Below are 15,081 nucleotides of genomic sequence, written 5' to 3'. Positions count from 1 at the left end.
CTCGTGAGACTCGTGCGTTCGTGTTTTCATATGGTCACTTTGGCGCGGAATAAATTGTGCTGACGAAGTATACTTTGGCAGGGACGTATAAACGGAGCTGAAGGTTTAGTCGTTCTACCAGCTTATAAAGACAAATCATCAGAATGAGTTCTCGTTTGACTGCAGGTGCTATTGAGGTAGGTATGTTGAGAACGACGGGAAAATTCGCAGCCTCGGATGTTTTGTAAGATCCCGCCAGATGCCATGGCATGACAGATGAGATGAATGTTATTCAATGGCCGATGCATGATCCATGAAAATGTAATAATACAATGAAGTCCGTCTATATCTTTCGGTAAATTGTATGCATATAACATCTTCTTCAGTGTTGTTCCTGTAATTTCAATAGCTGGTGTCCGATTCACTATCTCAACAGTCTGTAACAAACCAACAAACTGAATTTCATAATGATTTGTTGTACTCTCAGTGTCACATGTGTTTTACCATTGTGATAGTGTGTAATATTTTACCACCTACTTGAACTTGAACTATTAACAACTATCTTCTGTGAGATACAGTTATGTAAAAAAAACACTAACGTACTGGTCAAATACAACAACAACATTTGAAGAACAAAAAAATTTCAGCAGGATTTGAAGTGTTTATAGTATATTTAAATGATGTAAGTTTATTTATTATTTATAACAACATAAACATGTAACTAAAGCAACGTTAAAATCTTGGAAAAAATACCAACCAAACCATGTACAATGTATGATGTATTCTTAGACTTATTATATATGCACCCTTACATTGGTACATACTTGTAATAATATTGGTACTGTTACACTGCAGTACAGTACAATACCAAAAAACTAAACATCATTGCATACCAGGCTGTAGATATACAGTATACAAATGACCATGAGCACACCAGTATTCCAAGATGTATGTGAAATGAAGCACAGATATTTGTACAAAGTTTGTTTTGGATAAGCACATAATTATAACAGAACTCTGTGATGCATAAGTGTCACAGTGGGTACACATGACATTTTCACTGTTGGAAATGCATACCTAACTGGCAATATGGGCTCTGATAACTGACAAATCTTCATCAAACTTCGCTATGGTTCCTCCCTATTAGAAACACAGAGACTGCACATTTTTTCCTGCACACAGAATTTGATTTAAAAAAAACATCCCAAACACTTGTTATTGACTATAAGGAATAAAGAAATGTGCTCTAAATTACTAAATTAACCTTGGTCTTGTTTATTCTGCATTTCTTGTCTAATGTTCATTCGAGTTGCAAAACAGATGCCATGGCCACAGCTGCACAACATAAATGGACGTCATGCACATGTGCGATACTGAGCTTGTCAGTTAGTAGTCATCCATTTTGCAGATTGAGTGAAGGTTATACAAGAAATGATTTGCTTCGTCTGAATAACAATCTCTCATTTGTTTTTATACGGAAAATTCTTGTCATTCTTTAAAATTCATAAAAGATATTTAGAGGGGAATAATGATATAAATCAATGTCTATTCTTGTCTGTTTTTCTTTCAGAATATTGCAGGTGGAGGCCAGCCACACAAACCAGTGGTTCAGGTCTTGGTAAGTACACTCTAACTCAAAATATACAATATACCATTATGTCATTAGCCCATCCAGTGTTCTCCTTAACAGAGCTTTTAATAGTAGCATCTGTACTGTACTTGCCATTTACAGACAGGAAAGAGAGAATCATGGAGACTTGATATTATGGTTTCAAATTTGCATGAAAGAAAGACACCATTTACTTGATGTCATTTTCAGATGAAAACTCAATCATTTTGTTGCATTTACATCTGCCAACTACATGGAGACAACCGATATGTCTGAAGAATTAATAAATGAAATCTACCACTGTAAATTTAAGAATTACACTGTCAAGTTTGTCCATTCTAGTCTGCCCGCAAGATATGATGCTCCTGTCATGCTATCAGCTATCTTGAAAGGGGTCGATTGATGTGTTAGGGCTCCCCGAAACAGTATACCTTACAGACTATGTCCATTCCTCATGTTTTCTTAGTTAAAGGGGAACACCACTCCAGGAAATGGAGACATATTCATAAACTATGGATTCTGGAGAGTCATTTCATGATTTTATATCACCTACAATTACTTACAATTTCAGAGAAATACCAAGTTGATCTTGTGCCATTGTAGGGTATCTTTGCTGTGGGCCATTGCATTATGGGAGTCAGCAGAAATAATATATTCATGGTTGCACAGTAATATTCATGATTCCTGAGTGCTTATGCCTGTCAGTGTAAAACATCTTTCATGAACATCCATACTTTATGAAAATGCCTTCATTTTCTGGAGTGATGTTCCCTCTTTAATATAGTATATTTTCATATCCAGGGTTGTAAGAAGATCAACAGTACCACCATTCAACACAATACAGACAGATATCGTCTGTTGTTATCAGATGGTCTCAAAAGCCATTCAGGTATATGTAGATAATTAGCTTATTTTTGGAATGAGGAAGGAGTACTTATATTCACGATATCCAGGGACATAGATAATTTAATTAAAATTAGGTGACATTGGATATGTAGTTAGGGATAACGTTTAGGCTATTTGTGTGACATGATATTTTGTACTAGAACTAGAAGACGATAACATGTTAGTTTTATGAGTGACAAAGTTTTTTTTCAGTTTCTTTTGCAAATGGTTTTAAACTGGTGTTTGGAAATGCCTTTCAAATAGACAAATTTTTATTATATCACCATTTCGAAGGTCTTTTACATTACGTGTGGATGCAAAAGTTTTTGTTGTGTACACACTCAGATCGAGTGCTGATTTTTCTTTCGCAATGTGGCTAATGATGTAGAAAATATTTTCACCAAGTTTTTTAAATTTGGCAGTACGAATGGGTAGTGCGAACACAGGCCAGGTAATACCTACGGTGGGGGGGGGGGGTCTGCCAACCAATGGAAATGTAGCGGTTAAAACAACAAATTGCTATACACAAAGTCCTGAAAAAGTAGCCTGCAAGGAAATGTGGAATGGTCAGTCGTGGGCCCTTATTTAGATCCCTGATATCACACACAGAGAAGACAGTGTTGAAGGTTTAGTCAGACTATATGAACTTTACAATTTCAGAAGAATTTAAAGTTGACAGATGTGTATTTGATCTTGATGGTAAAAAGTGTATATATAAAAGCAGACAAGAAGAATAAAAATGAATCCGGATCATAATTACTTGTTATGTTAAAATGTTTTCTCCAGCATTGTAGCAATAATGTATATTATTATTATAGATATAATATTTAAATAATATGTCAATGTCTTGGATGATTCCTTTTCAAGCTATGCTGGCAACCCAACTAAATCCAAAAGTCATCAACGGAGACCTAGCAGTAAGAACCATCATTCAACTTGAAAAGTATATCTGTAACAACCTTGCGGATAACAAGTAAGTCAAGTTACCTGTAAGACTGTACAACTCTTTTCAACCAAAGTGATATTTGTCAAAGTTATAAACTTTGAGAAAAATAGTTATATTTCACAACCAAGGTAATTTTTCATACCAGAGAACGTTGACGTTAGACTACCATCGGCAGCCATCTTCAGAACTGTTTGCCTCGTAGTGGTATCTCTGGTATGAAAAATTACCTTGGTTGTGAAATATAACTATTTTTCTCAAGATATTGTCCAACCTGATGAAACTATTCACGGATATTATAAACTTTGAGCCTAGAAGTACCAGTATTTAAAATCACTTTATCCTACTCTTCCAGACGTGTCATGATAATCCTTGAAGTATCAGTGGTTGCATCCAGTGATCAAGTACAATGCAAAATAGGTAATCCCATTCCACTTACACAGTCTGTTGCTGCCCAAGGTAAGATTTCAAGTGTCTCTCTTTCTTGAATCTGATGTTTGAAAAAAAGAAAAAAGATGCACTCTGTGTGAACAGATAAAAAAAGCCATGTTACTCATGGTGGGATAAAAATTCCACAAATGCAAAAGTGTTTCATAGTTTCCCTCAAACATTTAATGATAATTTCTATAGCATACAGACTGTTAAATGTATGGTTATGAACTGAAACTCATGACTAACATGTCTACACATACACATTTAATTGACTAACATGTCTACATACACACTTAAACTGACTGGCCAACTCATCGTTTGTAAGCAGTAAAAAGGCATGTATTTTGTACTAAGGACTTGTCACTGTTCAATGTGCAGTTTTGCATTTGTGTGTGTGTAGAAATCCCACGTATTACATGTTGTTTAACCTCTAAGCTCAGTTTGACCTTTGACCTTTTTTTACAGGCAGTACGGGTCAGCCAGCTGCCAAACCACTAAACCAAGGTACCATTTAATTAATATATTGATATGATAATTTATCATATACTCAGTATCTCTGCCTATGTAATTCAATGGTGGGCATGTGCATCAAACCCAGGCAATAATTTTCTGTATCAAACCCTGGCACACATTGCCCAAATATGGCAAGTGGCACATTCATCGATATCTGTTCACTGAGTAATTTGCCTTTTTAATTTCATCACTATTTATATGTTTGTGTGACTACACTAATGTGTCAGTCAATTTACATGTATGTGGTTATGTGATTCAAATGATGTTTCCGTGCAACTACATATCGTATATGATAAACCCTTTACAGCCTGCATATCAATTTTACGGACCTCGGTAGTACAACTTGTGGACCCTAGTAAAGTCAGGCCCTAGTACCATACAACCTCGGGTCTACAAAACCCATTTCTAGGCTGTAAAGATTATTATTGAAATTCCAAAGGAAAAAAAAATCTTTTGTAATTCACTTTAAAAAAACATTGACTGTTTTAGAAACAGTCAACTTGGAAACAAACTGTATAGCTTTCAATGTAATGTTCATTTTTTCATCAAAAAGAAATGAATGAATGTTGCAATACAAATTGTTTTTATTTTTTCATTTTTATGTTTTGTACATGAATTTCACTATCAAAATATAGTAATACAGTAGATAAGTTATGTTTGTATTTCTTTTGCGATATTCGTAAGACTTTAAAGAATACAAGTCTCAATATCTCAAATTTCTTCTTCACTATAGTTTCAATGTATATCAAAATTCAGTATATTTATGATGTGATTATTTGTTGTTTTCTTAGCTGCTTCATCATATCGTAGTGATAATGAGATGCCCAAGATGCCCACAACACCAGGTGGTGGACTTGCCAAAGTGTTTCCTATTGCTAGCCTCACTCCATACCAGAACAGGTACACATTTCAAAATTCTACTTCTTGTGAAATTTAGTGTGTTAATGGACTTGCCAAAGTGTTTCCTATTGCTAGCCTCACTCCATACCACTGTACCCAAACGTACACATTTTAATATTTCTTATTGTGAGTTAGTGCTATGTACTGCTGCAGTTGCAAGAACAGAAAATGTTTTCTTTTATGTGGAAAAATTATGTTATGTGTATTATATTTCCTAATGGAGAGTTTGTGTTTATAAGCCATAATGATAAAAATATGTACTTTTAAGTGAATTTGGAAATTAAACATGTCATGTGCCGCTCCCCAGAGTTAAAGCTGAAGGAAACTGGAATAGTCATTGAGAACCTGTATTGTTCCTCAGGATCAAACCAAATAAGATTTTTCTTACTGAGTCCTGGTTACTGGGCAAGTTAAAACCTAGATTTGTTGTAGTATGTGGCAAATGAGCTAACCACTCAACCAGCAACAGCCCCATATTTTCGTATAGGACAAAATGAAATTCTGAAATTTGTACAAAAAATATGTGAAAACGATACTGCTTATAACATTGCACACATATTTTGTGTTATTAGAAGTGATGACAGATTTAATTTGACTTGATTCTTTCAGATGGACCATCAGAGCCCGGGTAACCAACAAGTCAAAGATTCGTAACTGGAGTAATTCCCGTGGTGAGGGATGTTTGTTTTCCATGGATTTGATAGATGATTCTGCTGAGATTCGAGCAACTGCCTTCAATGATCAATGTAAAAAGTATCATGACATGGTGGAAGTAGGCAAGGTAAAGATCATTCATTCATTCATATAACCATTTCATTTTATCAACCCGTGCAGGCAACTTAGCGATGTTGCTATAACAGGAGGGAATTTGTCTGTGTATGTGTGTGTCTGTCAGTTCGTACAGCTCAATAATCAATTTCCTCATCAGGTACTTGTTGAGTTAGCTTACTACTAACACATTGCTGGTACTAGCACCTCACCAGCATATGCTAGCAGAAGGGTAAATGCCCATACCAACCCCAACACCAGTCTCACTCATTATTAACCTCTGACTGACAGGACAGCTGTCATGAGACTTGACATTGTTTTTCAAGGTCAAATGACCATCATCAGTGTTTGTTGACATGTAAGATGAACATTGTACTATCAGTGGAACTTTTTTATTGAGAATATTCAATTTGACCTTGGACTTGTTTTTCAAGGTCAAATGGCCATAAGAATATGCACCAATCATCCATGTTTATGACATTACAGGTGTACTTCATAACGAGAGGAAATCTGAAGACTGCCAACAGACAGTACACATCCATCAAGAACGATTACGAGATGTCGTTTAATAACGAGACCCAGCTGATGCCGTGTGAGGATCAGGATGTTGATGACATTCCTAATGTACAATTTGATTTCAAACCAATCGATACTTTAGAAAACATTGAGAAAGACAACATGGTTGGTAAGTAGTAGAAATAATTGTAAATAACCACATGTACACTAAATGAAGTTTATTACAAAGTGGGATGATCACAAAGATAGTTAAGCTCATTGCAGCCAGTGAGTGGTCAGACCATGTACACTAAATGAATGTGACTACAATGTGGGATGATCACAAAGTTAGTCAAGCTCATTGCAGCCAGTGAGGCCCCATGACCAGGTACACTAAATGAAATTTATTACAAAGTAGAATAATTACAAAGTTAGTCACACTCACTTCAGCCTGTGAGGTGCGCAGGATTATTAAGTTATCCCCATTCAGTTAGGTTAACTGGGGCACAATCATGGCAGGGGTGAATAAATCCACTGGTCCTGGGTCCATCGGACCAATACCTTACTGTTAATAACTGTGTTAAAAAGTCGTCTGAATATACAGATTCATAGGTAAGATTTAATGTTTCACATTAGTGGGACCTTGGACCACTAATTCTTACAGCAGGACCACTGGATTTTTTAAGGCACTGGTCTGGGGACCACCAGTGCACAAAATGATTTATTCACCCCTGCTTGGTTCAAATCTTGCCCAAAGACATCAGCCATTTATGGAAAAAAGATGGCAGCAGCGAGACTAGTATTCACAACCTGCAAATTCCAATCCTGGCCAAACCATTACTCTAAACCCACTACACAGGTCTGCTTGAATCTCACAAAGTTTGTGTCTACTTAGATTGTAAATCTGTACATATTATATCCTAGATGTGATTGGTGTATGTAAAAGTGTTGGAGATGTCACCACCATCACAACCCGTGCTACTAACAAAGAAGTGACTAAAAGAGACATTCAGATTGTGGACGATTCAGAGAAGGTTGTCTCAATGACATTGTGGGGAGATGACGTAAGTAAAACTCTTTACTTTAACAGATTACTTTAAAGCAGCCACATGGATGAGGATTAGGTATTTATTTTGGATTTTTAATGTATAAAAGTATTTTATTGTACGTACAATAACAATCTTTTTACACATTTAGTAATCTTTTGCAATGTTTTGAGTTACGAACACAGACTTGGCATATGTTGTTTCACATTGATTTTTCAAGAGGAAGCCATGATAAAATAGTTTTGTAAATTAAAAATCCAAAATAAATACCTAGTCCTCATCCATATGGCCACTTTAAAAGGAGAACTCCTCTCCAGCAAATTAGAGACATTTTCATCATTGCTATAGGGTATCTTTGACATTTATTAATCTTTTGCAATTTATTGAGTTACAAACAACGACTTAGCACACGTTATTTCACATTGATTTCGCAAGTAGGAAGCCATGATAAAAATATTTTATAAATTAAAATCCAAAATAAATACCCAATGCTCATCCATATGGCCTATTTTTTAGAGAGCTTCTAAAGGTTCTCTGAATATTAAATATAACCAGATTACCTCCTATTGGTACATGAATTACTGAAACTAGATTTCTCCTATCCATTGAAGTATTTCTAAAGCTAAGCAAAGACTCATAATGATAATTGTGGTGTGTTTTACTTTTCTAGGCTGAGAAGTTTGATGGTTCTAATAATCCTGTATTAGCTGTCAAAGGTGCCAGACTGTCAGACTTTGGAGGGCGATCTTTGTCACTCCTACAATCTAGTGTTCTTCAAATCAACCCAGACATACCTAAAGCACATCACCTAAGGGGATGGTAAGATTGGTGTTCAAGTCTTTTTTTAAATATTCAAATATATGGAAATTAGGAGAGTCAGTATAGTTACTTGGAATGGTAAAGTGGAAACAAATGTGACGTAATACGGATCTTGATCACACACTTGATTTTCACATGATCAAGATCCGTAGTACACAGATCGAAACATTGCATTCCTTTACAATTTATTGCCAAAGTAACTATATTGTACTATTCTATTGATTCTTGGAACATTGAACAATATATTCTCCATATGGAAATTAGGTATGATTATCCAAGACCACGATAATGATAATGATACTAAATCATATTTAAAGTTATTCAAATATATGTAAATTTGGTTCAATTACACGAGAAGCCCACTGTCATGGAATTTTTAAAGAGAACAATCGACATATGTTAATGTAATGCAATAAAACAAATGCAGTTTTTAAAAAAGTGTGCATATGGTTTTCTGTATCCAGTTACAAACATGTAATGGTCGTTATGACAACCACAATTTTGTCATCCTAGGTATGATGGTGTGGGATGTTCCAAGGAAACACAGTCCATTTCTGAACAGAGATCAGGAGGGGGTGGAAGCACTAATTGGAAGAACCTGATGGAGGTCAAGACACAGAACCTGGGTTATGGAGAAAAGGTGAGAGGTCATGAAGATGATGAAAAAAGAACCTATAGAGTGTCATGTTTATAAATCTTATGAGCATGTTCCAAAAGAAACAAAATATTCATTCTATATTTGTCATCTGTTGGAAGTTTCTTTAACCAAAACTAGGGGTATAAATGGGTGGGGTTCATATATTTTGATTCTGATTGAGAGATTCTATGAAATTGACAAGAATTATAAACAAAAGTTATGACATATCACAGTGTGTAGTCATTGGTTTGAATTTCTGACTAGTTGTTTACCTAAGCAGACCTTCTGTCAAAAGAGTTTCAAATGAAATACATGTCCATGGCAAGGACCACCACTGAACAATGAATGAACCACAAGTTTCAACTCAAAATAATGATGTTTCTCCAGAACCCAATGTTTGTTTTAAAAAATTCTTTTATTTCGTGACTGCTTTCATGTAATCTAATTTTACAACTTTATTTTTCTTAACAGCCTGATTATTTTACCAGTAAAGCTACTGTCATCTTCATTAAAAAAGAAAACAGTATGTACAAGGTAAGGTCTTCATAAAGCACAGTAAATGTAATTTTTTCTTCGTGAAAAATAGCAACCCAAAACACAGATCCAGTTAGACACTGAAAAGGGACAAGTGATTGGTTTGAAAAATGTCTGTTTCTCAATCAAAAGTGGAAGAAGAGAACTTGTGTATGAATCTGAGAACTTCCATGATGAACATACACCGTGTTATAACGACTTCATAGACAACTGAGGTATAGATATGTTGATAAAGCCACCTAGTGAATTAGGTAATTCATTCCAATGGTTTACAAAAGTTCTGACTCAGTTGCTATCTTGACCTACATACTGAAATGGTTCATTGGAAAGTCTATGTTTTGAAACTTACATATTAAACTATTTTCCCATTCAATGTGCAGCTGTATGCATGTCAGTGTTTTAAAGAGTAAAAATGAAGAAATTCTCACCCTGAAAATACCTGTAAGGTTTTACAGTTGCTGCATTGATTTATAACATTTGGTGTTTATTTCAGGCATGTCCATCGGCAGAATGTAACAAGAAGGTGATAGAAAACACAGATGGTTCATATCGATGTGAGAAATGTAATAAGGAATACCAAGATTTCAAATATCGACTGTTGTTATCGGTAAGTATATAGTCACCATCTGGAGAGGACATTGTAGCGTAGTGGCTGATTCATTTCTCTGAATATAGCCAAACCTTATGAGGGCGCTGTACACCTAACTTTTATATCTATGAAAACGGCAAGCCTACGTGAGGGTGCAGTGACATATGAACTGCTTTCTATGAAAACACCTTGTGAGAGGTGCAGAAACAGTGATTGCTTCACTTTTACAATCACAGGTTGATCTCGTAACTAGGAACTGCTATATTTTTTTGAATAATTAGACTTTGCGAGGGCTCCGTAACATGATACACTGATGGTTATTTCTTGTGGCTGCTTTTATTTACATATTGTGTATTTCTTACCCCCCTCTAGGCCAATGTGGTTGACTTTGCTGATGGACAGTGGGTGACATGTTTCCAAGGACAAGCGGAAAGTTTACTTGGGCAGAAAGCTGAATACATTGGCAATCTTAAAGACACAGTGAGTTGTTTGTATATTTCAGTAGAGGGGTTGACTAACTAGTCAGATAGCTACCGTAACACAGGTGCAGTACCTCTATTTAAGTGGTAGACACATGAATATATCATTTAAACTTGGCACAAAGGTTTGCATATATTAAAAGCTATGTTACTACAAAAGCACGGCTACTTGTCAGTTCAACCGTGATTAAGAAACACAAACAGCTTTATGTCATGTAGACTTTGATTTGTGAGAACAAAGAAGTGTTTGTCTTTGAAAGCCAACCAGAAAGTTACAGAACATTTACAATTTCAACTAACCTCCAGTGCCATATTCACATGTTGTTAACTACCTAAGCAAGTGAGACGTTGTATTGTTTATTTAAAATGTTTGTCCAAAGGCAAAGATCTAGGATATGAAAAACGGAAAGTTACTTAGTGACAATCTCCAATCTTTGATTATTACTTAGTACAGGATATACTGGCCTCCATTATTAATCTGACTTTTTACCTCTCTTTCTACACAGAATGAAGCAGAGTTTGATGCCCTCTTCCAGGAAGCCAATTTCAAATCTTATAACTTCAGGATGAGAATCAAACAGGAAACTTACAATGTAAGCATACACTAATGCACCTTTGAAGTGAATAACGTCCTCTAGTGGTACATCTCAATGCACCTCTCAATAGTGTTTTCTCATGGTATATCCTAGTAGACTTTCTCAGTGAAGTTATCTACACATGTTTAGGGTGATAAACTTTTCAGGTGAATGGTGCTGTGAAATGGTGTATTGGGATTCACTTTTCCAGTGTACATTTTATTAGTCACCTTTTGATACCCCTTTCAAAAAGTAGCGCCCTCAAGTGGTGTAAAATAATGCATCTTTCTGTTTAATGTCTGCTCTCACTCTTTTTCATTGAAAATCGAATGTGTAATTCATGTGTTGACATTTCTTTCCGTTTCAGGATGAGACACGTTTGAAATGTTCAGCCATGGATGTCAGACCATTGGACTTCAAGGAACACAGCAAGAAATTGATTATGGACATAAGGAGCTTAGCTGCCATGTAGTTAGAGGCACATGATACTATGTCTGCAATTTTTTCTCTTTCTTTACTCTTATTTAACCCCCCCCCCCCCTCTAATTTCTGGTTGCCATGGGTTGATTCAGTTATCCCCTAAGTATGGATGAGAGGGTGAAGTAACTTTATATCTATAGTATTGAGGTGTGTACACTCCAGAATTCACCTTTTGACCTTTTGAGTAACAGCTCCCTCTATCTAGTAATTGAAGCTAGTAAAAGAGAGTTTTCCTCTGCTCAAAACAACGTATGTAGCAATTTGTTTTAGGCTGGGATCTGAACCTAGATATTAATACAGGGAGGTATTCTGGTGAAAGGTGTTTAGATTTCCATATTTTGTATAATTGTGTTGATAGAATTATTACAAAATACCTCGGGAATGCTTGTAGATTTTACCTACTTACCACCGTTAACAAAACAGTGGTATAGAACCCAGGTACAATGACTGGGGAACTCAGGCAGATTTTACCTGCTTACCACCCTTAACAAAAAACTGGTATGGAACCCGGGTACAATGACTGGGGAACTCGGGTTGATTTTACCTGCTTACCACCCTTAACAAAACACTGGTATAGAACCCAGGTACAATGACTGTGGAACTCAGGCAGATTTTACCTACTTACCAACCTTAACAAAAAACTGGTATGGAGCCCAGGTAAAATAGCTGGGGAACTCTTGATATCACCTACTTGCTGCCTAGAACAAAAACAGTGGTTTCATAGCAAATAGTTGAAAATTGTTGTTACGTGATTATCCATATTTTCATTTCACTTTTACATTATCCCCAAAAGTACATCATTTATCCTGTATGTGTCATCTCATTCTTATAGAACCAGTTTTTTCCATGGCTTTATGGTTTGATGAAATCTATGGTATAATTCTCCATAGACATTGTTTATTTTCATTGTTACATGAGAAAAAAGTGTATATCATTGAGAGCTGAAATTTTGTATTTTGAAACTTTCGTACAACTTTTTTTCCTTACTTACTACACATGGTATGAATTTACAGTACATAGTTTCATGTTATTGGTATGATTTAGTTTTCTTTGAACTGTGTCTTACAATATTTCATATGCATATTTAATGTCATGCCAGGAGGATTTGAACAGAAACACCTCACCAGGGTTGCTAGATTTCATATAATGACAGACTTAAAAAGAAGCCTTGTTAGATTGGATGGAAAAGAAAGATTTCAACAGAATACCGGGGTTGTTAGTTTCATGGAAAAGAAAGATTTCAACAGAATGCAAGGGTTGTTACATTTCATTGTACAGAAAGCTTTGAATGAAACCCCAGAATTGTTACACTAAGGAATGAAAGATTTGAAACAAACGCGAGGCTTGTTAGATTCCATGGAAAAGAATGAAACTCCAAGGGTGTTAGATTTCATAAAACAAAAGATTTGAAACAAACACCAAGGTTGTTAGATTCCATGTAATGAAAAGACTTATAAGAAAGATCAGAGTCGTTAGATAACAATAAAAGAAGCATTTGAAAGGAACAGCTTGGTTGTTGATTTCAGTGTTTTTGCTAAAGCTTGGAAACCCCGGTAACAGAAAGGGAGAAGGGGTAAAAATGACAGTTTTCCCATAGAGTCTACAGTAGTTTTGTTTGGGAACCCAGGTAAAATAACATGGGAACCTAAGTAGATTTTACCACCCTTAGCAAAAACACCGGTTTCAATCAACAGTTTCTTCAAATGAATTACAATTGTATCTTTTGTGCTGGTGTGGAACGTATTACTATATTATTTTGATATAGGATATATGTTATTGCACTGTTGGAACATTTCATAGTTTGACTTGTTATATATTTTCAAACACATCACATCTTTGAGTGTTGTATGTTTCTTATAACTTGCTTCTTACTTAAAGTCTATATATGATACTCTAACCTGTGGTTGTCTTATTTCAGTGGAAGGAAGATTTGATGTATGTATGTGTGTATGTGTGTGTGTGATTGTGTACATGCATGCATGCACATGTGCATTTGTATGTGTGTGCCATCTTCATGAAGCCGCTGGCCTCTTAACAGGTGCACTCCTTATGTTTATGTCACATCAGTACAAAAATATACTTGTGCCTTTTAGAATAATATGTGCATGTCCTATTTTCAACACTGTTGACAGCAAGATGGTGGCCCATACATTCTCAAAATCGGCAATAATTGTAATGGTGTGTAAGACATGCCTAAGAAATGCCTTGCATCTTGGTATCTGTTGTAGTAAAAATACTATGAATTTATATTTGTATTACTATAGTATAAACAATTTACTGCAGCTATCCTTTGAGAAGTTGGGGACGGTGGATGACTAGACGTTCGGGCTTTCTTTCAATACTATATAAGCGAACGAAGTTCGCAGTGAGGCCTCGATAGCGATGTTCTGTCGTGTGTCGTATTCTATCGGAAGAACATCCGAGGTCTAGCAGATAGACTAGTGACACCCCTGACTATCAAAATCTAATATCTGAACTGCGCTCCTAGTGGCGAAACTATGCAGTCTTTCGTTTTTCTGATAATCACTATGTCGTATACCGTTAAAACTGAAGTCGGAGGTAACATTTTGTAAATGAGGGTATTGATTGTCGACATTTTGTTTGGTGATGAAACTGATCCTAAGAATTGAACAAATCGAATAATTTAACAAGAGTGGTGCCACCAACGACGATTTTCTCGTTCCGATGTTCGGTCCGTGAGATGAATAGATATCGATAAGGGAGTCCACGGTTGTAGAGTTCACACGGCCTAATTGGGACGTCACAATATGTGTAAACATCGAAATGACAACATAATTATGGGTGTTGCCATGAAATTGACAAAACACAAAAGATATCTACACGTATGGTTTATGTCAGTCGTTTGTCCATGTATTGTAACTTGACAACCGTAGAACTGGTTCCCCAAGTCTACAAAGCACATAACACAAATGTAGTTAATTAGGAAGATGCAGTTTTTACATGATACGGGTCTATTGTTTATTTTACACCATCGTAGACTGGAGTTGAATTGGCGAAGCATGCATGTAACTCTAAGCCTAGCATAGTTGTGGTAAAGTGTAGATTTTTTTTCAAAGGGGAGTGACACATTTTCAGCAAATAGACGATAGAATTCTCGTCATGAATGTTATCTGGCTAAAAGTTACACAACTCGGAAGCCGAACTTTACGAAGTCGTATTACCCCCCCCCCCCCCAAAAAAAAAATGTTATTGAAATTGGAGAGCTAAAAGGGTGTTTTCTGGTGTCATTTAACAGGTTGACGTGATAATAGGTAAAATTGAATCAAAGCACAGCAGAGAGGGGGTGGGTGTCTGTGATTTTTTTTTTTGGGGGGGGGGGGAAGAGTGCATATATTTTAACATTTCGAGGGGAGAACAATTAATACCCTTTCCTGATC

General features: G+C 35.9%; 1 protein-coding gene across 2 annotated transcripts; it reads left to right on the top strand.

Annotated features, from left to right (window-relative positions):
• The first annotated feature begins 27 nt into the window (after positions 1-27).
• LOC144448851 (replication protein A 70 kDa DNA-binding subunit-like) lies at positions 28-13,485 on the top strand. 2 transcript variants are annotated; one of them, XM_078139159.1, is made up of 17 exons: positions 28-176; positions 1,550-1,597; positions 2,390-2,477; positions 3,341-3,446; positions 3,772-3,875; positions 4,314-4,352; positions 5,153-5,261; positions 5,871-6,042; positions 6,516-6,714; positions 7,449-7,588; positions 8,241-8,389; positions 8,903-9,029; positions 9,498-9,560; positions 10,054-10,167; positions 10,522-10,629; positions 11,135-11,221; positions 11,571-13,485. In XM_078139159.1, the coding sequence occupies exons 1-17, from the start codon at positions 144-146 to the stop codon at positions 11,673-11,675; spliced, it is 1,791 nt and encodes a 596-aa protein (XP_077995285.1). In that variant the 5' UTR covers positions 28-143; the 3' UTR covers positions 11,676-13,485. The 2 variants fall into 2 exon arrangements, with proteins under 2 accessions (XP_077995285.1, XP_077995287.1); XM_078139161.1 differs by having other exon boundaries at positions 28-180.
• Positions 13,486-15,081: the final 1,596 nt, after the last annotated feature.

This window comes from Glandiceps talaboti, chromosome 18 (genome assembly GCF_964340395.1).
Source record: "Glandiceps talaboti chromosome 18, keGlaTala1.1, whole genome shotgun sequence".
Lineage (NCBI taxonomy): Eukaryota > Metazoa > Hemichordata > Enteropneusta > Spengelidae > Glandiceps > Glandiceps talaboti.
Note: the sequence above shows the minus strand (reverse complement) of the source record. Positions and strands in the feature narration are given on the sequence as shown.

Coding starts and splice junctions, on each gene's coding strand:
- LOC144448851 (XM_078139159.1), top strand. CDS start 144: ATGAGTTCTCGTTTGACTGCAGGTGCTATTGAG. Junction 5,262..5,870: donor CTCACTCCATACCAGAACAG/GTACACATTTCA, acceptor TGATTCTTTCAG/ATGGACCATCAGAGCCCGGG. Junction 10,630..11,134: donor TTGGCAATCTTAAAGACACA/GTGAGTTGTTTG, acceptor CTTTCTACACAG/AATGAAGCAGAGTTTGATGC.